Source organism: Carcharhinus amblyrhynchos, chromosome 1 (genome assembly GCF_965287045.1).
Source record: "Carcharhinus amblyrhynchos chromosome 1, sCarAmb.v2.hapA, whole genome shotgun sequence".
NCBI classification, from domain to species: domain Eukaryota; kingdom Metazoa; phylum Chordata; class Chondrichthyes; order Carcharhiniformes; family Carcharhinidae; genus Carcharhinus; species Carcharhinus amblyrhynchos.
In genome coordinates, this window is record NC_137324.1 from 36,357,367 (window position 1) to 36,380,983 (window position 23,617).

At 43.9% G+C, this 23,617-nt stretch overlaps 1 protein-coding gene across 2 annotated transcripts in view; it reads right to left on the reverse strand.

The window, feature by feature from the left end:
* npr3 (natriuretic peptide receptor 3) overlaps positions 1 to 23,617 on the reverse strand; it is an 83,478-nt gene that overhangs the window by 35,025 nt on the left and 24,836 nt on the right. For both annotated transcript variants that reach the window (XM_080208846.1, XM_080208808.1), the window contains exon 3: positions 22,338 to 22,510. In XM_080208846.1, coding sequence (XP_080064972.1) covers positions 22,338 to 22,510 — 173 coding nt within the window. The remainder of the gene's footprint in view (positions 1 to 22,337; positions 22,511 to 23,617) is intronic.

Sequence of the window (23,617 nt, forward strand, 5' to 3'; positions counted from 1 at the left end):
TATGAGTGTCACAATGTTAACACCGCAACAAAGTTACTGTGAAAATCCCCTAACAACCGGAGGAGATTGTCTTTCATTCAACTTTTGATAAAAAGACTGCCTATTATCATTATCATGGTCAGGTCAAAGCTTCCCAGTGCAACATGCCCTTGTAATGTCCGAACTATGATCAGGGTTGTGGGTTTTAAACAAAAAGAAAAGATGTGGTTTGCACACGTAGATTCACATTAACTATAACAGACTTATCCTAGGAGCTCTTTCCTGTACAAAGTACAAACTGAAAGTAAAACAGCTGCATGTGCAACACCGAATGATGCCACCATCAAATCATATAACTGGTTCTTAAAGCAACTGTGCAACTCAGGGTGGCACAGCAGCACAGTGGTAGCACTGCTACCTCACAGAGCCAGGGACCCAGGTTCAATTCTGGCCTCGGGTGACTATGTCGAATTTGCATGCTCCCTGTGTCTGCGTGGGTTTCCTCTGGATGCTCCAGTTTCCTCCCACAATCCAAAGATGTACAGGCTACATTGATTGGCCATATTAAATTGCCCCTTAGTGTCCCAGAATTTGGAGATTAAGGGGATTAGCAGGGTAAATACATGGAGTAATGGGGCCTGATAAGAGACTGCCAGAGAGTCAGTGCAGATTCATGGGCTGAGTGGCCTCCTTCTGCACTGCAGGGATCCTATGATTCTAACTACTTAAATATATATCAATCCTTTTCACCAGAATCTTAAACTTCTTGAGGCTCTGTTGTCTCTTGTTGCTCAGGTTTTTGCTCCTCCTGGCTCTGTGCCAACCGTGGTGGGACCTATCTCCCATCTGGATGTTAGCTATCATCAAAGCAACGTTGCCTGCAGCCAGTATCAATCGATGCCTCTGTGGTTATGTCAACAAACTGAAGTGATACAAAAGTGAGCATGCCTTTTACAGATTTTCCTCCATCCTAAAGACAACAAGCAAAAGCAAAACCTTCAACTGGTCTCTGTCTAGACATGACTTTCCATCCAACTCTCCCTTTCCAGGTAATGTACATTCCGGAGGACAAAAGATAGGTGTTCTCCAGTTCATACATGAATGTTTTTGAAGAACTTGCGCTTTGTCCAGGATGACGAGAGCCACGTGAAAGGAGCCCGATGCCAGCACTTTTCCACTTGTCTCCACTGCCCTTGAAACTCTATCAAGAGACCATTGCCTTGGTGGCATAGAAAAGCTAACCGCATGATCCATTATCAGCCATGACCATTGACCAGGAAAGGTGGAGGTATGGAGTCGCTAATTGGCTGCCCTCTACCAGCAATTTTCCTTGGAGGCATCCACCTCCCTTCCTTCCTTCATCCCTACCTCTGACTGAAGATGATGTCAAATGGCAGAGAACGAATGGCTTTTTCACAGATTGCTGGGATCTTGATGTGATGAGACCCATGAATCGGGAACAAACCAGCTGCTTTGTGGGCTTCACCTTAGACAGAACACTTATGAGCATCTTTGGCAATGGGTTTTCTCATAATTATTAGGATGCCCCTTTATTCAGCTACCTGTGCTGACCTTGAACCCCACCCAACCAAAAAGGCCCTCCACCCAGTTAGAGATCTCAGTGACTAACTGTGTGGTTCAAGTCAGTTTGGAAAAATGGTGCGGGTCACCCACAAACTCATTGTATCAGCTTCTACCTTCCCCTGTCAACCACCAACTTCCCTCCATCACCATACATTACGCAATGTCACCATTCCTTTCCCCTCTGTCACCTTTAATCCCCCTTCCCCCTCAATTAACCTGGACCTTATCATGATCCACCTTCACAAGCCTTCCCTCCCCATCTGACACCTGCTACTATCTCCATTCCCACCCTGAACACTCCTGATAGCCAAACCACCTATCTTATCCCCCTCTGTAAGCCCCCAGTGAGATTTTCACCTACCATATTCTCACTCTGAAGCTGCCACTTTATCGCATCCCACTGCCCCCTCTGACTGACTGCTCACTCCTACCACCAGTACCCTGGGCTCTCCCCCCGTCAACATCACTGACCACACGCATCCCAGACATTCTCCCTCCCTCCTCCCCGACTTCTGGGCTCTCTCTCTTCACGTCCGCATAAGTCTGCTCCCCTATCCAGCTATCAGTCCGCTATCAGTCCTATTTCTATCCTGTGCTCTCCCACTTTCCAGACTTAACCTACTACCCTTGTCCAGCCTTCACATGGTGTTTGCTAACAGCACTAGAATGAATTTATGCAATTTCCCAAGAAGCAGAAAACAACATCTACAGACCTCAGAGTAATGGAAGAGGTGAATTTGCCCAGTGCACACTACTGATACACTGTCATAGAAATATACTTTCTCAATTCTCACTGGCAGGAACTTAGTTTGGAGGATGAACTTAATTCTGGTCAAGGTGGCCTTTAAATAAGCAGGCATGAGATTCTGATGCACGTAAATGGATTTCCCAACATTATCCAGCAGGAAGCCTGATCCACCTTTATTCCTTGCCTGTGCAACACAGCCAACCATGGTGCAATGAATTGAGCTGTTGCTGCTTTTTCCTGAAAGGCTATTCACCTCAACAGAATGCAAAGTTATATATCTATTTTGCAAGGGAATGACCACAGGAGATTCTTGCACTGCTCACCTCGTCCTCTTGATCTACCTGATGGTTACCTGTTGCCTTCCTGTCTGTGGAGTTTGAGCCTGCAGCATAATCACCTCTCTATCCATGCTATCCATGATACTCTCTGCCTTGCACTGCTCCACAGTGTCCCCAGGCGTTGCTCCAGCTCCAAAGCCCTGGCTTGCAGGAGCTGCAGTTTTTGACACTTCCTGCACACATGCTGGCCCCAGGGATAGGAAATATTCCCGGTTTTTCACATGGAACATGACAAGTACACCACAGCTTTAAGCTCTCCTGCTATGACTTACTTTTTCAAATTAAACAAGTTAGCCAATGCTTAATATCAATGAATATCAGTTTCTCTAGGGCCTTTCTTCCCTGGTCCTCCATACTGCAGAATATAAACCACAAAGAAGACATTACAAGCAAAAAGCAATGAAAATACAATAAGAATTCTCACAACACCAGGTTAAAGTCCAACAGGTTTATTTGGAATCATGAGCTTTCGCAGCGCTGGTGAAGGAGCAGTGCTCCGAAAGCTCATGATTCCAAACAAGCCTTTTGGGCTTTAACCTGGTTGTGAGACTTCTTACTCTGCCTATCCCCAGTCCAACACTGGCATCTCCACATCATGGAAATGAAAGTCATAAATACTCGCCCAACCTTACCCACGATTTACCAATCAGCTAGCGAGCATTATGATCATCCATGATCATGCAGGCTCAAAGGGCTGAATGGTCTACTCCTACTTCTATTTTTATGTTTCTATTATGTCTATAATGAAGCAGGAAAGAACTGTATGCATTTTGTGTGAGGATCAATACCTTCTCCTATTGATTGAGGATAAGTTTGCCAATCTAGCAGGAGGATAAAGACCCGGCAAATATTGACCTATCACAGGCTTACCTGAAAATGAAGGTCACAACTGACATCTGTTCACCATTATAACACATAAAGGCCTATCCCACTATTTGAGATTATCTTTCGGTACAACATCAGCAACCACTTTATTTTAATGTTCCATGGACCAGATTTTAAGTGGCCTACAGGGATACAACGTTACTTTGACTTCATATATATCCCTGGCACAAACAAACAAGAACACTTATATAACCTAGAAGCCACAGTGAAATGCCTTCAGACACATAGCTGGGATTCTCTGGCCATTCCCGTCTTGCTGCTGCTGCCAGCAAGGATGGTGCATTTGCCGCTCAGCCAAATCTTTAAGGGTGGTGGTGGAGGGAAAATTTTCAGGCTGGAGGCCAGTTACGAGAGATGTACCACAGGGATCAGTGCTGGGTCCTCTGCTATTTGTGATTTTTATTAGTGATTTGGAAGAGGGGGCTGAAGGGTGGGTTAGTAAATTTGCTGATGACACCATGATAGGTGGATTGGTGGATGAGATGGAAGGCTCTTGTAGGCTGCAAAGAGACATTGATAGGACGTAGAGCTGGGCTGAAAAGTGGCAGGTGCAGTTTAATACTGATAAGTGCAAAGTGATTCATTTTGGTAGGACAGACTTGAATGCGGATTACAGGGTCAACGCAGGGTTCTGAGGAATGTGGAGGAGCAGAAAGATCTTGAGGTTCATATCCACAGATCTCTGAAGGTTACCACTCAAATGGATAGAGTCATGAAGAAGGCTTATAGTGTGTTAGCGTTTATTAACAGGGAGTTTGAGTTTAAGAGCCATGGGGTTATGCTGCAACTATACTGAACCTTGGTAAGACCACATTTGGAATATTGTGAGCAGTTCTGGTCACCTCACTTAAGAAGGATGTGGAAGCATTGGAGAGAGTGCAGAGGAGATTTACCAGAATGCTGCCTAGTTTGGAGGGTAGGTCTTATGAGGAAAGGTTGAGGGAGCTGGGGCTTTTCTCTTTGGAGCGGAGGAGGATGAGAGGTGACTTAATAGAGGTTTATAAGGTGATGAGAGGGATAGATAGAGTGGATGTGCACAGACTATTTCCTCAGGTGGATGTGACTGTTACTCAGGGGCATAACTATAAGGTTCATGGTGGGAGATATAGGAGGATGTCCGAGGTAGATTCTTTACTCAGAGAGTGGTTGGGGTATGGAATATACTGCCTGCTGTGATAGTGGAGTCGGACACGTTAGGAACTTTCAAGCAGTTATTGGATAGGCACATGAAGCACACCAGAATGATAGGGAGTGGGATAGCTTGATCTTGGGTTTGGACATAGCTCGGCACAACATCAAGGGCTGTGCTGTACTGTTCTATGTTTCTATGCAGCAGGACAGGCTAATCCGGATTCCGAGTCAGGTCAGAGAATTTGGCCCATGGTCTTTGTGTCAGGCAAGATAATTGTGATTTTTTTTCAAGCATAAATACAATATTTAGGTCATGTGATTGAAAGCAAGGTTTACACAAGGCAGCTAAGAAGATGGAGGCTATCATGGAGTCTCCACGACCAATGACCATAACACAGTGAAGAGCATTCCTAGAGTTAATTAATTACTATGGAAAATTTGTCTCAAATTTAGCAATCCTGTTTATATGATTGCAAGTACCAAACAAGCATAGCAATGGACACCACAGTACATTTAAAGCATACAAGTCAGACAAAGAAGCACTAAGTCAGTAGTAGTGGTATATTTTAACTTCAGATTTCCTCCACCAGTGAGAAGTGGATTCCTGCAACTATATTAACACAAACTGGCCTATCTCCTAAACTGAAGATGAAATAGTATGGAAATGACACATAGATTAGTTGTTAGCTGCATTCACCAATGTTTATGCCAGAACTATCTCAGAATGAATCATCATCCATTCTCCCAGACACTGTGACTGTGACTTTGGGTCAATCAGCAGAGACAAAGATTGCCAAAGAAACTTTTACTGTTCATAGTCCTTTTTCTACAAATGTAACTGCACTTCCATGGTACAGAAATCCTCAGAAGATCCTGAGGCTATCTCTAAAGGTCAAGAACAACCAAATCCCTGCAACTCACAGACAACCAGTGCAGACTAGATGCCCTCCAATGTGTCTTTCCCATTAACTGTTTTATTCGTGTTTAATGATTAGTTGCCTGTCCTTGTATATATGTTTTCATAACTATGTCAAAGTACATGGCTATTTGCTGCTATGGGACCTTAGAAGTAAAGGGGGAGAGTTGTTACACATTTGAGTAAATATTGTGCTGCCACTTTAAGAGTCAAGTCACGTGTTTAGTTCATGAGATCATCAGCTTTTCACAGGGTTTTAGTCAATCTGGTTCAAGCCTTTGTACAGTGAATAACATCTCAATAAGCCTGCCTTGTTGACTGCAACCAACCCTTGAGTGTGATTCCACTTTCTTTTATTCTCACAAGAGCAAATAGACAACATCTCCCACAGGGGGAAACATCCTCTCAGCTTCCACTCTATCAAGTCCCCTCAGAATCTTATGTTTCAATAAGGTCACCTCTCATTCTTCTAAATTCTAATTGATACAGGCTCAACCTGTCTGACGTTTCCTCATAAGATAATCCCTTCATCCCAAGAATCAGTTGAGTCAACCATCTCTCAATTGATTCCAATGCAAGCATATGCTTTCTAAAGTAGGGGAGACCAAACTGTACATAGTACTCCAGATGTGGTCTCACCAGAGCTCTGTACGACTGCAGCAAAACATCCCCACTTTTATATTTCCTTCCCCTTGAAATAAATGACAACATTCCATTAGTCTTCTAAATTGCTTGCTGTACCTACACACATTTGTGGATCATGTACCAGGACACTCTTCGATTCATTTTTACTTCAGAATTTTGTAATCTCTCTCTATTTAAATAATATACTGCTCTTTTATTCCCTTGCTAAAGTGAATAAGTGCACATTTTCCCACACTACATTCCATCTGTCAAATTTTTGCCCAATCACTTCCCTTATCTATGGCCCTTTGCAGACTGTGTATGCCCTCTTCACAATTTACTTTTCTACATCTTGATATCATCAGCAAATTTAGTGACCGTACATTCAGACCCTTCATCTAAGTGAAGGGGTGTCAGTGAAGCGGCAACATGAAGATGACAAACAGAAGTTACTGTTCTTTCTTACTGTTGACAGGAGTCTGCTGCAAGTTTGTCACACATGGATGAAAAGAAATTAAAGTTCTGCAATAAATATTTTTTGAACACAAGTACGTTGCAACAGGCAAGACACTTTTGCACCTTTATACTATTCAGCCAAGAATACATTAACTTAAATCATCAAGAAATAGGAGCTAAATTGGGATGAATGGGATTGCTTAACTTAGCGTTCTTGTTAAGTTATGGTTGAAAGGATGAGATTAATAAGCAGAGAACATGTTCTCAGAAGTTTACCATTTCAGGCAGGACTGTACTTAGTTCATTTTATTTATTACGCTGTTCCTTCAAGAGTACTCTGACTACTGAATAGAGCCATTCATTGTGACAAATTATCCAGTGTCATACTCAAGCATTTCTTCCTATTCCTAGGATGGCAGGAGACACAAAGGTCTGTCTATCAGTAGTCGGTGCTTGGCTAAGCAGACTAAAGAACAAGTCAGGCATTTATAATTCAAAATGTTTCTGCATTATTTGGAACAAATTAGTTACAAATGAAGTTGTAATTTATTCGCACACCTAAAGTTCCCATTTATCATCAATGGCATTGAAAAAATCAGCATGATATAACGTTTACCACAGATTCAAAGAAATTCTAGTGCTGACTGATGGTATGTCTTACATGACATCACAAGATGGCAATCACCTGTTAACTTTTTAAAAATTCGACACTATTCACCCTTGCTTCTAACAGCTGCTTCTAGTTTGCTTTGCATGTTAGGCAAATGGGATGCTGGCCTTCATAGCGAGGGGGATTGAATATAAAAGTAGGGAGGTCTTGCTGCAGCTGTATAGGGCATTGGTGAGGCCGCAGCTGGAGTAGTGTGTGCAGTTTTGGGCGCCGCACCTGCGCAAGGATATTTTGGCCCTGGAGGGAGTGCAGAGGAGGTTTACTAGGCTGATACCGGAGTTGAGGGGATTGAGCTATGAGGAGAGGCTGAATAAACTAGGCTTGTACTCGTTAGAGTTTAGAAGAATGAGGGGAGATCTCATTGAGACGTATAAGATGATGAATGGGATGGATAGGATAGAGGTGGAGAGACTCTTCCCGCTCAAAAAAGACAGTAGGACTAGGGGGCACAGCCTCAAGATAAAGGGGAGGCGGTTTAGAACGGAGTTGAGGAGGAACTTCTTCACTCAAAGGGTGGTGAATCTCTGGAATTCTCTGCCCGTTGAAGTGGTGGAGGCTGCCTCGCTAAATATTTTTAAGAAGCGGGTTGATGGGTTCTTGATAAGAGAGGGGATTAAGGGTTATGGGGAGAGGGCGGGAAAGTGGAACTGAGCCACAACAGATCAGCCATGATCTTATTGAATGGCGGGGCAGGCTCGAAGGGCTAGATGGCCTACTCCTGCTCCTATTTCTTATGTTCTAACATAGAACACTACAGCACAAACAGGCCCTTTGGCCCATGAGTTGCGCCGATCACATCAACACCTACCAATCTACAGACCTATCTATAACCCCCAATCCCATTAAATTCCATATACTCATCCAGAAGTCTTTTAAAAGACCCTAGCGAGTTCGCCTCCACCACCACTGACGGCAGCCGATTCCATTCACTCACCACCCTCTGAGTGAAAAACTCACCCCTAACATCACTTCTGTACTTGCCTCCCCGCACCTTCAATCTGCGTCCTCTCGTAGCGACCATTTCAACCCGGGGAAATAGCCTCTGAGAATCCACCCTATCTATTCCTCTCAACATTTTATAAACTTCTATCAGGTCGCCTCTCAACCTTCGTCTCTCCAGGGAAAAGAGTCCCAGCTCCCTCAACCTAACTTCATAAGGCATGCCTCTCAGTCCAGGCAACATCCTTGTAAATCTCCTCTGTACCCTTTCAATAGCTTCTACGTCCTTCCTATAGTGAGGCGACCAGAACTGCGCACAGTACTCCAAATGAGGCCTGACAAGGGTCTTATAAAGTTGCAGCATTACCTCCCGATTCCTAAACTCAATCCCTCGATTAATGAAGGCCAGTACACCATACGCCTTCTTGACCACATCCTCCACCTGCGAGGCCGATTTAAGAGTCCTGTGGACCCGGACCCCAAGATCCTTCTGCTCTTCAACACTACTAAGACTCCTGCCCTTGATAGTGTACTCGTTCATCCCATTGGTCCTGCCAAAATGGACGACTACACATTTATCCGCGTTGAAGTCCATCTGCCACTTCTCCGCCCAGTCCTGCATCCTATTTACGTCCTGCTGCAACTTTTGACATCCTTCCAGACCATCCACAACACCACCGACCTTCGTGTTGCTTCTGCTTTGCTTCTTCAGGGTTTTCTCTATGCTTAGAAACTGAACAAGTTATTGTAACTGACCTTCATCCAAGGGCTGAAACTTATGACTTTGAAATCTTTCTGCTGTTGGGACTTCTCTTGTTTTAGCTAGCCATATGGCATCCCAATCTCACAGGAGGTAGCCATATAAAGGCCATCTTCGCATTCGCCATCCAATCAAGAATAGCACATGTTTTCCTGAGGCAGGAGGTCCAACTGAAGAGCCTGAAGCTGTGGATTGCTCGCAGCTCAACTGAAAAAAGTAGACACTGCTGAGGCAGGTAGGAGACCATGAGGGTGCCTCAAACAGGAAGTACTCTATGAAGCCTTGTGATCATTTACAAATAAAGAATGGCCACAGCTGTCAGGTATCATTGTAAAGGGGATATCTCTTCACTCAATTCCTTGTATACGCGGTTGTGGCCTTCTCATAACAGAGCCTTTATGGTGGGGAATTTGACAGAAGGTGAAAATGGTCCCCTGGCTTACTGCCAGGGAGCCACTTCCAGCATCAGCAGTGGCTATTCTGATGTTGGGAAGATCCCGATGAAGACAGCATCTTGCCTCAGCTGATCCCTTCATGGGCTGATTTAACTATCCTCCATTGTGGAATGGGTAGGTATTACCACAATGAATGAGACAATCAAGCAATAAGATGAATGGATGCAGAATTGTTGGGGATGCACATTGCAATTTCTAATATCCAGTGGACAGGCATCTGTACCAGTTATGGAATTACACAAAACTACACCTTACTTTCAGTGCAATAGGAAATGTTTCTTTTGTTAACCTTTTTATTTTTCTAATATATGTTTTCTCCCACATTTTTTTCCAATATGTACCTTCTGTGTCAAAGCGGATGAACTGCAGATCAATATTCCAGCCTCTGTCATGGCAACTGGATACATGCCAGAATGGCGTAAGATTGATTGGCCCTCCGACATTTCCTCCCTTCCTGTCAGAAAGCAACTGACCTTCTCTTGAGTCTCAACAATTTCAGCATGACTAAGATCACCGACTCACCTAGTTAAGTGTTTAAACAGTACAGATTCATCCTCATTCTCTGGATTCCATAGTTGTGCTTCTCAGACATACATGTATATGTGTGTATATCTGTATGTATCAGATATGCATGTAAATACACATGTAAACGTGTAATGTGAAACACAGTTGATGCTATAATATCATTCCATCATGTGACTGTGCTCTTTTCTGCATATGAATTGTATGAAGTGTTGCATAGCTTACCATGGCAACAACACTAGTTAAAACCCAGGCACTGGTTTGTGTGTTAGACCTATAGCCTAGTGCAAATTTCAAACTGTAAATTATTAATAGATTATTGGTACTTGCTTCTAGCCTTTTGCTTTGGCTGGCAATTATTTTTTCACTCAGCAGTAGCGACTGCAGTAGAATCCGAGGCATTATTATCACAAGTGACTCAATTGAGCAATTAGTTTTCCACTTCTCTCTGTTTCTCTGGTGAAAACAAGCTGGATATAGCTGTTTTGGTGCTGGATGCTCCTGTAGCTCACAGAAGTGATGAAGCATTTGAAGGGAAAAGTAGTAAAATTGGGCAAAAAAAAGGTGACTGCAGCTCACTACCCCAGCCTGAGTTTCCCATGATTTTATTTCTGTCAGGTTATCATTAGTTGCATCTTTCCCTACCTCGCCTACGCAAATGTGATTGGGTGGGCTTTGGTGACTATTTTTCTCCCTTCCATCCCTGCACTGGCTGATTCCGGAACTGCCAAGTGGCTGTGCTAGCACTAATTCCTGGACCATGATGACAAAGTCAAGTCTGAGGGAGAGGGTGAAAACCCAGCTACAATCTCCTGCTCTCTCTGCTAGCGAGCTTGGAGGTGGAAAGGGCATGTAATCAGGCTGGATGGTGGTGTACTTCAACTCTGCTGGATGGGATGGCCCATGGTTCCCACCTTGCCACTCCACCACCAGTTGAGTCCCATTAAGTAGCCAATTAAGGACCGTTTAAAGGCCTCATCCTGTTGCCACTGGTATGAACCCAGCTACAGGTGGGCCTGTCGACATGCAGTATGCACAACAGCTCAAACCGTGCGAACAGCTTCTCACTTCGAGGCCAGGAAGTCCCTCAATCAAAAGCACTCATGGGTGCTGCTGCGAGAAACTCCCTTACCCCAGCAGGTGGCTCCCTTCCATGTGTCTCCCTATGTCCCATACTGCAGAAACCTGCACCCCATTACCAACCTGGTTCTCGACCCTGGGACTTGATAAGTTTATTTCCTGCAGCCTGCAACCTCAGCATGATACTGAATACCAAGAACCTCTCAGTGCATATGAGTCTTCTGCACATCCACCTACCCTCCAATCCCCCAGAGTCTTGATTTTAGGGGAAGGCCCATTGGCGACCTTGCCGCCAAGCCGGACTGGCTTATGAAGCAATGTGGATCTCTCGCTGGCTTTCCAGTAGATAGAACATAGAACATTACAGCACAGTACAGGCCCTTCGGCCCTCGATGTTGCGCCGACCAGTGGAGCCAATCTAATGACCCTCTAACCTAAACTATTCCAATGCTATCCATATGCCTATCCACAGACCATTTGAACGCCCTTAAAATTGGCAAGTTTGCAACTGCTGCAGGCAGGGCATTCCACGACCTTACTACCCTCTGAGTAAAGAACCTACCTCTGACATCTGTCCTATAATTTCCACCCCTTAATTTAAAGCTATGTCCCCTTGTGTTAGCCATCTCCATCAGAGGTAAAAGGCTCTCACTGTCCACCCTATCCAATCCATTGATCATCTTGTATGCCTCAATCAGGTCACCTCGTAACCTTCTTCTCTCCAATGAAAATAACCTCAAGTCCCTCAGCCTTTCCTCATAAGACCTTCCCACCATACCAGGCAACATCCTGGTAAACCTGCCCTGCACCCTTTCCAATGCCTCCACATCTTTCTTATAATGCAGCGACCAGAACTGTACACAATACTCCAAGTGCGGCTGCACCAGAGTTTTGTACAGTTGTAACATAACCTCACGGCTCTGAAATTCAATCCCTCTACCAATAAAAGCCAACACACCGTATGCCTTCTTAACAACCTTATCAACCTGGGTGCCAACTTTCAGGGAGCTACGCACAGGTACCCTGAGATCTCTCTGCTCGTCAACACTACTCAGAGTCCTTCCATTAGCCCTATATTCTGTACTCCTGTTATTCTTACCAAAGTGAATCACCTCATACTTTTCCATATTAAACTCCATCTGCCCCCTCTCGGCCCAGCTCTGCAGCTTACCTATGTCCCTCTGCAAACTGTAACATCCATCCTCACTGTCTACAACTCCTCCGACCTTGGTGTCGTCAGCAAATTTACTAATCCATCCTTCTACACCCTCATCTAGGTCATTTATAAAAATGACAAACAGCAGTGGCCCCAAAACAGATCCTTGAGGTACACCACTTGAAACTGCACTCCAGGTTGAATATTTTCCATCAACCACCACCCTCTGTCTTCTATCAGCTAGCCAATTCCTGATCCAAACTGCTAAATCACCCTCAATCCCATGCACCTGCATTTTCTGCAATAGCCTACCATGGGGAACCTTATCAAACGCTTTGCTAAAATCCATATACACCACGTCAACTGCCTTACCCTTATCCACCTCTTTGGTCACCTTTTCAAACAACTCGATAAGGTTTGTGAGGCACGACCTACCCTTCACAAAACCGTGCTGACTATCTCTAATCAATATATTTCCCTCTAGATGATTATAAATCCTATCCCTTATAATTCTTTCCAAAACTTTGCCCACAACAGAAGTAAGGCTCACTGGTCTATAATTCCCAGGATGGTCTCTACTCCCCTTCTTGATCAAGGGGACAACATTTGCTATCCTCCAGTCTTCCGGCACTATACCTGAAGCCAATGACGACATGAAGATCAAAGCCAAAGGCTCTGCAATCTCCTCCCTAGCCTCCCAGAGAATCCTAGGGTAAATCCCATCCAGCCCAGGGGACTTATCTATTTTTACACTCTCAAGAATTACCAACACCTCCTCCTTATGTACCTCAATCTCATCTAGTCTACTACCTGGTATCGCAGTATTCTCATCTACTACACTGACTTTCTCCTGCGTGAATACTGTTGAAAAATACTCATTCATTGCCTCTCCTATTTCTTCAGGTTCCACGCACAACTTCCCACTGCTGTCTCTGACTGGCCCTAATCCTGCCCTAACCAATCTTTTATTCTTAACATACCTACAGAAAGCTTTAGGAATTTCCTTGATCCTATCCGCCAAAGTCATCTCGTGTCCTCTTCTGGCTCTTAACTCTCTCTTTAACTCCTTCCTGGCTATTTCATAACTCTCCAGTGCCCTAACTGAGCCTTCACGTCTCATCTTTACATAAGCCTCCTTCTTCCTCTTCACCAGAGATACAACTTCCTTAGTACACCACGGTTCCCTCACTCTACCACTTCCTCCCTGACTGACAGGTACATATTTAGCAAGGACTCGCAGTAGCTGCTCCTTGAACAAGCTCCACATTTCAGATGTTCCCAGCCCCTGCAATTTCCTACTCCACCCTATATATCCTAAATCTTGCCTAATAGCCTCATAATTACCTTTCCCCCAGCTATAACTTCTGCCCTCCGGTATATGCCTATACCTTTCCATCACTAAGGTAAACGTGACCAAAGTGCTCACCTACCTTCAAGTCTAACACCTGGTCTCGTTCATTACCCAGTACCAAATCCAATGTAGCCTCACCTCTTGTTGGCCTATCTACATACTGTATCATGAAACCTTCCTGCACACATTGGACAAAAACTGACCCCTCTAATGTGCTTGAACTATAGCTTTTCCAATCAATATTTGCAAAGTTAAAGTCCCCCATAACAACTACCCTGTTACTTTCGCACCTATCCAGGATCATCTTTGCAATCCTTTCCTCTACATCCCTGGAACTTTTTGGAGGCCTATAAAAAACTCCCAACAGTGTGATCTCTCCTTTCCTGTTTCTAATCTCAGCCCATACTACCTCAATAGACAGGTCCACATCAAACGTCCTTTCTGCCACTGTAATACTGTCCTTGACTAACAATGCCACGCCTCCCCCTCTTCTACCACCTTCTCTGCTCTGACTGAAACACCTGAACCCCGGAACCTGCAACAACCATTCCTGTCCCTGCTCTATCTATGTCTCTGTAATGGCCACAATATCAAAGTCCCAGGCACCAATCCAGGCTGCAAGTTCGTCCACCTTATTGCGTATGCACCTCGCATTAAAGTATACACACTTCAAACCACCCTTCCGCCTGCCAATACTCTGCTGTGACCTAGATACCTTATCCATGACCTCCCTGTTCTCATCCTCCTGTACATTGGAGCTACAGTTTAGATTCCCATCCCCCCTCAGAATCAGTTTGAACCCCCCTGAATAGCATTGGCAAATTTTCCCCCCAAGATATTAGTTCCCCTCTGGTTCAGGTGCAGACCATCCCTCTTGTAGAGGTCCCACCTACCCCAGAATGAGCCCCAATTGTCCAAGTACCTGAACCCTTCCCTCCTGCACCATCCCTTTAGCCACGAGTTCAAATGTTCTCTCTCTCTATTCTTCTCCATGCTATCCCGCGACACAGGTAGCAAACCAGAGATAACCACTTTGCTTGTTTTAGCCCTAAGCTTCCACCCTAACTCTCTGAATTTCTGTTTTATATCCCCATCCCTTTTCCTACCTATGTCATGGGTGCCTACATGAACCACAACTTGGGGCTGGTTCCCCTCCCCCTTAAGGATCTCAAACACTCGCTCAGAGATATCATGGACCCTGGCACCTGGGAGGCAACATACCAACCACGAGTCTCTCTCTTTCCCACAAACTCTCCTATCTAACCCCTTAACTATGGAATCCCCAATCACTAATCCTGTTCTTTTCTTCCCCCTTCCCACCTGAGCATCAGGGACAGGCTCTACCCCTGAGACCTGTACCCCATGGCTTACCCCCGTTGAGTCTTCCTCCCCAACAACTTCCAAAACAGAGTATTTATTTTGGAGAGGAACAGCCTCAGGGGATCGCTGCTCTGACTGCTTCTTACCCCTTCCAGCAGTCACCCATGCATCACTTTTAGGAGTAACTATCTCCCTGTAACTTTTGTCGATAGCTGCCTCTGCTTCCCGAATAATTCTTAGTTCCTCCAGTTCCAGCTCCAGGTCCCAAACACGGTCCTCAAGGAGCTGCAAATGGATGCGCCTCCTGCAGGTGTAATCAGCTGGGACATTACCAGTGTTCTTCACCTCAAACATCCCACAGGAGGAACATCGCACTGCCTGCACTGCCATCCCTATTACTTCCCTTACCAAGAAACAAAAATAAACATAAATTTAAACTTACCTGCTCTCACTCCAAGTCACTCTTTTTTTAGGTTAGAGAAGGGGGTAGGACGGGATACTCTACAAGTGTAGAATATCGGGTTACTTCACCTTTCCAATTTATGGGGGTCCAGGGGGAGGGAAAAAAAAACTACTTCCTAGACCTCCCTATGACCACTTCCTGTACCCGATTTAAATTTTAGAAAAAGCTAGAGATGTTAGTTTTCAAAAAAAAAGAAACACAGTAGCTTACTCACCAGCTCACCTCTCACCAGTCTCTCCCTCTCTGATTTGCTCCCAAGGAACAATGAGATGGCAAGACCCTCAATGCCTGCACAACATTCTGCTCCTTGCAGCAGCCTCCTCTTTATCTATTTCAAACCTTGAGCATATCTGTTGATCTGTCTTCATAGTATTTATCATATTGAGTTCCCTTCAAAGCAGCTTCATCAGCCTCCTTTGCTTTACTCTTAAAATTCAATTTGTAAATAACAATCTGCATTTAGCTTCCGTGCACAATTCATTATCATATATTTCTTATATCTCTTGGTCAGTAGTCCATGTTTCTCTTGTCTTGTCTCAAAATGGCCGCTCATCCATTTCTGGGGTTGCTTGAATATGGCATTAGATGGACAAGACAAGGTACATCCCTTCCATCATCCCTTCTCTGCCCCCACAACACAGACAATTTTCAGCTTCAGGATACTAATTTTCAAGGCACAAAACTGAAGGTTGAAGACGAGTTCCCTTTGCTTTTCAGTCACCAGAGGTGCTCAATGTGTGGCTTGGGGAGGCCATTATACAATTTGATAGCAATTTCCTCTGACTTGTATCTTACTGTTCAGTTAGGCAGTTCACATGTGTTGTTTTCTCACACTGCACTGGTTAACCACAATTGACTGAATTTAATGGTGTGGCAGCTGATCCTTCCACCAGCCAAAAAGCCAGTGGCAACTCAACCGCAGTCATTCTGCATGCCCTGATGGGACCAAATCCCTATCAGGCTGGGGTTTCCAGGGGCCCTCATCCAGGATCCAGCCTTAAAGGCGCTGCTGGCCAATCAGATGGCCGGAAGCTTTTCAGTCCCAGCAGCACCACCTGGAGCGGTGGACACTGCTGGGACTGCAGCCGGCTCGGGACCAGGAACAACCCAGAGTAAATGGAATGGGCTCCGCAGGCACTTTCTGCCTCCTGCTAATACTCAGCATTACTCACTGGGCACCAACGTCGCCCCTGACCCAATCACAGCGCATTTACACTTCAAAATAGCATCGCAGGATCAAGACCTGGAAATTAACCCAGAGCTTGACCTGAATTTGAAAATTAAGCATTATATTACTTAGTTCCTTTTCTGTTAAAATAAAATCACCCTACGGTCTCTGAATCAAACTGAAATTGATTTCTGGAACACCTAATTTCTTAATAACACAGGTCAGAAAGAAAAACATTTTGGATATTTTAACTCCTACATGTATATCAGGAAGAAAACTGCTTCGTGACATCTGTGGGATGTTAGGTAAGCTAAGGTTATATTTAATAATTCTGATGCAATTGTAATCATCATGCGTCAGCTACAGAGCTGCAGGCAGGCACAAGCTCTCTCCATCTGCTTTTAAGTGTATTTAAATCTAATTGAAATGAAATGGCTGGAAGCAGCACTTAAACTGCACCGCTTTTTATTAATCTACAGCCTAAACTGAATGCACAGTTCAAATGGCCTTAATTGATTCTTGGCATATTGTTTTATTTCATGCATTTACTTTGGTCTGAATTTCTTGAATTATCACAAAGTTACAAATCAACTATCTGCTCAGCCTCGCGGCCACGGCAAAGGGTGGAGGCACAGCACTGGGATGTTAGATCAATTCACAAAGTGAATGACTACTTTGTTCTGTTCATCTTATTGAGTGGTAGAGCCTTTTGAAGCTTTCAGTTTGGTCAAATGAGCCGCATTCGTGTCGTTTGTCCTATGGACACTGCTGAGCCTATTTAAAACCAGTTTCTCTATTGATGCTAAATGACGTTGGCACTGTTGGTATTTCATAATGTTAACTTCACTGTTAGGTCAGCTTAATCCACCACTGTACTTACGAGGTAGTATCATGTGATACATTTGTTTGGGAGTCTTTGTTTAATAGCAGATCATAAGATTGTAAGGTAATGATTTTATAATACAATATGTTCTCTGCCCACTCCACCCCTCCCCGCCCACCCAACTCTCCCCATTCCCCAACTAAAAGATTGGTCACCCACCCACAAGACAGCCACCATAGCCAATTTATGCTCGGTGAGGGTTAACTGGTTCAGCGCCAGACTTCTGTCTGCATCTGAGGAAGAAGTTCTGCCTTAGAGAGCTGCCCATCAATCAGGTTGGCTAGCAGTTCTGTAGTCTTAGCAGTGCCCGGCCAGGAGCAGAGGGTATGACCAGGGAGGAGTGGGGGAGGTGCCTCCGATGGGCACTTCTAAATGGATGCTCCATCTTGGCCTCACCCTGAGGTCCCCAGCATCACCAGTTTCAGACTTTAGGCAATTCAATTCAAGAAATGCAAATGCAAATGCAACAAGATCTGGACAATATCCAGGTGTGGACTGACAAGTGACAAGTAATATTCGCACCACACAATGCCAGGCAATGACCATCATCAACAAGAGTCACTCTAACCACTGCCCCTTGACATTCAATAGTGTAACCATCACTGAATCCCCCACTGTTAACATCCTTGGGGTTACCATTGACCAGAAACTCAACTAGACTCACCATATAAACACAGTGGCTACAAGAGCAGGTCAGAGACTAGGAATACTGCAGCCAGTAACTCACCTCCTGTTTCACCAAAGCCTATTTACCATTTACAAAGCAAAAATCAGGAGTGTGATGGAATATTCTCTATTTGCCTGGATGGGTGTAGCTCCAACAACACTCAAGAAGTTAGGTACCATCCAGGACAAAGCAGCCCGCTTGATTGGCACCACATCTACAAACATGCAGTCCTTCCATCACCAATGCTCAGTAACAGCAGTGAGTGCTATCTACAAGATGCGATGCAGCAGTTCACCAAAGATCCTCAGACAGCACCTTCCAAACCCATGACCACTTCCATTTAGAAGGACAAGGGCAGCAGATAAATGGGAACACCACCAAGCTCCCCCCCAAGCCACTCACCATCCCAACTTGGAAATATATCGCCATTCCTTCGCAGGCGTTGCGTCAAAATCCTGGAATTACTTACCTAACAGCACTGTGGGTCAACACACAGAACATGGACTGCAGCAATTCAAGCAGGCAGCTCAACAGAACCTTCTCAAGGGATGGACAATAAATGCTGGTCAGCCAGCGAGGCCCATGTTCCACGAATGAATAAAAAATAATAGCTGAATGCACTTGTTACTCTAAAAGACTACAAACTCTGACAAAATTCCAGCAACAGTACTAAAGACTTGTGCTCCTGAATTAGCGTCCCCTTAGCCAAGCTGTTCCAGTACATCTACAACACTGGTATCTACTCAACAACGTGGAAAATTGTTCCATTAAAGCAGAACAAATGCAATCGGACCAATTACCACCCCAACATTCTATTTTCTATCATTAGCAAAGTGATGGAAAGCGTCATTTCTGTTCCTTCACTATCGCAGATAAAATTGCTGGAACTCCCTCCTTAACAGCAATATGGGCTGCAGCAATTCAAGGAGACACTTGATAAGTTCATACATGGACAAAAGAGCTGAACTCGAGGTATGTAATTGCCTTGACATTCAGATGGCATTTGACTGAGTGTGGCCTCAAAGATCTGAGTTTATGGAAATCAAGGGGAAAGTCTCCACTGGTTGGAGTAATGCTAACACAAAGGGAGGTGATTGTATTTATGGGAGGACAATCATCTCTGCCCCAGGTCATCGCTGCAAAAGTTCATCAGGCTAGTGTCATAGGTCCAATCATCTTTGGCTACTGCATTATTGATCTTCCCTCCATCATAAGGTCTGAATTGGGATGTTCATTGATGATTGCACAATGTTCAACACCTTTCATGACTCCTCAGACACTGAAGCTGCTTGTGTCCACATGCAGCAAGACCTGGACAATATTCACGCTTGAAGTGATAAATGGCAAGTAACAGTCATTCCACACAAGTGCCAGGCAATAATACTCTCCAAGAAAAGCAAATGTACCCATCTCCTCATGACATTCAATGGTATTTACATTACTGAATCCCCAATTGAACTGGATAGAACAGCAGGTCAGAGACCGGGAATTCAGTGAAGAGTAACTCACTGCCTGACTCCCCAAAGCTTCAACACATCTAAAAGGCAACAGCATGCCAGTTCCCTTACCACTGGCACACAGTGGCAGTAGTGTGTACCACCTACAAGAAACCCACAAGTCTCCATCAATCATACCTTCCAAACCTATGACCTCTATCAAGTAGAAGAACAAGGGCAGCTGACACATAGGAACACAACCATCTACAAGTTTGCTTCCAAAGGAATTATATTGCTGTTCCTTCACTGTCACTGAGTCAAGCACATGGAACTCCCTCCCTAACAGCGCTGGGTATACCCACACCATGTGGACTGCAGCGGTTCAAGGAAGCAGTTTACCACCACGTCTCAAGGGCACTCAGGATGGGTAATAAATGTTGGTCTTGCCTGCAACACTCAGATCCCATAAACAAATATTAAGATTTCTAAAGAAGAGCATTGGGATTTTTTAAACTGTCTCTGAGAATGACATTGGTCTAACATGGCTCTCATGGTGACAGTAGCAATTCTATTTCACTTTTGGAAAAGCCAGACAAATTTACATGGAAATATTAAATAGAAGATTATGTTGACAGGATTCCATGAAGAAGGGTAGAAGGAAGCTGGTGTTGAGAATGAATATTGATATAAACCAGCTGGACCAAATGGTCTGTTTGCGAGCTATCAATTCTGCATAATTATATGTAATATAATTTTGGTAGTGTTTTGTGGAAGACTGGGGAATCCGATATCTAATCCAGGACAGCAGTGGAGTAGAAAGAAAATTATAAACCAGACAAGTTAACTCATTAGTTAGATTGTACTGTACAGTTTTCTTCTACTAACTTAAGGAAGAATAAGAAGTCCAGTAGAAGCAGTTCAAAGCAGTACTTCAAATGTCCAGACTGATTGAAAACAGTGTTAATGCCTCACTTTGACTCCTTCCACCCTTCTCGACTGAGTTTCCAGAATTATCATCTGTTGCATTTATCCTAAAAACCCTTCAGCATGCAGCTTAATGGTCTGGATGATTAAGTAAGGGGCTGAAAATGCAAAGTGGTACCACCAAGACAACAGGGAAGACTACTGAGCCAGGTATTTACTTCAGATGGATTTAGTATCTTAAATTCTATTGTACAAATAGTTGAGACAAAGCACCTCACCTTACACTTTCAAACTTACTTTTTCAATATCTATTGCTGCTTTATGCTGCGCTTTGGCTACAACTAGGACATGTCACATGATATATGGTGTGATGCCAGGTTTGTTGGCCTTACATCCCAATGACTTCGTGGATCGTGATAAACAACACATCCCTTTGGCTGTTCACAACAGACAACGTATGAACCATACTGGACCAGCCCATGTTTGAAAGACAGAGAAAATATTAGATGTTATTCTGCAACTAGACAACACTTACTAAATAACCAGTTTTTGCAGTGTGGCTCACTTACACATGCTAGAAGCTACATATATTTACACACAGGTCCTATGCAAGCAGAATTTTGTCCACACGTTGCAGCTTTTTAAAATAAGCAGAAGCTTGGGCGTCAGCCCTTCCTGGTTCATTCCTCATGGCGATGCTTGATCAGGGTCAACTTGCTTGGTTTGAATGTAAACTAAAGCTTGGCAGTTAAGTACTTTCTGGTACACTCTGCATGGCAATGCCTCTACCAACCACAGTCCATTTGCCAATCAATCAGCATTATTTTCTCATGCAGTGTAAATTGTTGTTTATCTGTCCTGACGGATGTAAGACTCAAAGCTTTGAAATTATATTTTTTTTCAACCATAATTAACAATATCAATCAATCTTGTTCCCTCAGCTTCCATATAGAATCATAGAAACTCTACAGTGCAGAAGGAGGCCATTTGGCCCATCGAGTCTGCACTGACCACAATCCCACCCAGGCCCTACTGCCCATATCCCTACATATTTACCTGCTAATCCCTCTAACCTACACCTCTCAGGGGCAATTTAGCATGACCAATCAACCTAACCCACACATCTTTGGACTGTGGGAGGAAACTGGAGCACCCGGAGGAAACCCACGCAAACACAAGGAGAATGTGCAACAAACTCCACGTAGATGGTGACCCAAGCCAGGAATCTAACCCAGTCTCTGGAGCTGTGAAGCAGCAGCGCTAACCACTGTGCTACCGTGCCGCCCATATGTTCTATTTCACATTTTATTTTACTGAACTGATCATTTGTGAGGTAAGTAAACTGTCTTAAATTGTCATGGCTGGAGTAACAAAGTAATTTATTAACAAAAGTTGTCTAGTGGAAGTAGGTTTTCACTTGACTACTTTGCTGTCGTATTCAATTCAAAATGGTGTAGGATTGAGGCGACTTCTTGAAAGCTGTGTCTGGCATATCTTCCAATTCTTTTATTCTCATGCTCTTAAAATTATACTCTAAGTCCTTTAAACTCTCTAATCATGTTCTATTTAAATCTCTTACAGATTTGGTGATTCTTGAACTTCAAAGACTTGTGACACAGAAGTGACCCAGATGACTGTAAGACTATATTCTGCACTCTATCCTTTCTTTCTCCCCTATGTACTCTTGAATGGTATGTTTTGTCTGTATAGCGCAAGAAACAATACTTCTACTGTATACCAGTACATGTGGCAATAATACATCAAATCAAATCATTCTCTTTAGCCAATCCTTCCCTTGATCACTACCTCCCAAATTTAAGTGTAACCAGATCTGAATTGACAATTATTAAGTGGCTCTATTTAAATTCTACACCAGACTTACATTATCATCTTCAGGGGTCAAATCATAATGATGACGTGATCTATTTCTCATGTCAGCTGCGAACTTGTAAAACTCTGGCTTCGCTGACCTCAGTAGAGTCACAGTTTGAAGTGACTGGTATGCTTCTTTGGCTTCAAGATCAAATTTATCTCCTTGCTTCCATGAGCCATTCCCTAAGAATAAAATAGAAGATTTAATGTTGGTTAACCATTTACAATAATGCAGTCATGTTTCCCCAAGTTCAGATATGATTAGCTGTTTTTGTTTGCTTACTTGCTTACACACAATTGCTTCAAAAGGTCCTCATAGGTGAATGTTATAATTGCTCTAAGAAGCAGTTAAAGGGCCTATAAAAATGCCAATGAGTTAACACTTGCAGAAGCAAGTGCAGTTGAATATAGTCAAAAAAAATCTCCTCATCCCACAAGAAGCTCAATAAGGTATATTTCAGCATTAGAAATTGGTTTTTAAACATTTGAGATGCTCCACACTAAAAACTCCTCACTTCCATCATGGTCATGCATTCCTGACAGTTGCTATGCCTCACATGATTTAGTCTAATTTTCCAAAAGTACGTAGAACATAGAACACTACAGCACAATCAGGCCCTTTGGCCCACAAGTTGCACCGATCGTATCCATAACGATCTATATCTCTCAATCCCACTAAATTCCATGTACTCATCCAGAAGTCTTTTAAAAGACCCCAGCGAGTTCGCCTCTCCCATCACTGATGGCAGCCGATTCCACTCACTCACCACCCTCTGAGTGAAAAACTTACCCCTAACATTTCCTCCGTACTTGCTCCCCAGCACCTTAAACCTGTGTCCTCTTGTAGTGACCATTTCAGCCCTGGGAAATAGCCTCCGAGAATCCACCCTATTTATTCCTCTCAACATTTTGTAAACCTCTATCAGGTTGCCTCTCAACCTTTGTCTCTCCAGGGAGAAGAGACCTAACTCCCTCAGCCTATCTTCATAAGGCAAGTAGAAGTGCAGATCCAGGAAACTTTCATATAATGCCACTGGTCCTCTGACATACGTAAATAAGATCAAGAGGCTCCCAGCAACACCTTCACCCAGAAGCAAAGTCAATTTGGACACTGAATTCTACTCTGAACTCTAGCCCATTATACAACCACACATTGCAGCTGAGCTAGATGGGCTGTAAGTGGGACTTCCACCCCTCAGAAGAGAGGACATCACACCCTCAGGAGATGCCAGCAAATTGGATTGTTCATTGCTCCAGCAGTCCAAAAGCATGAAGAGCACATCAGTGGAT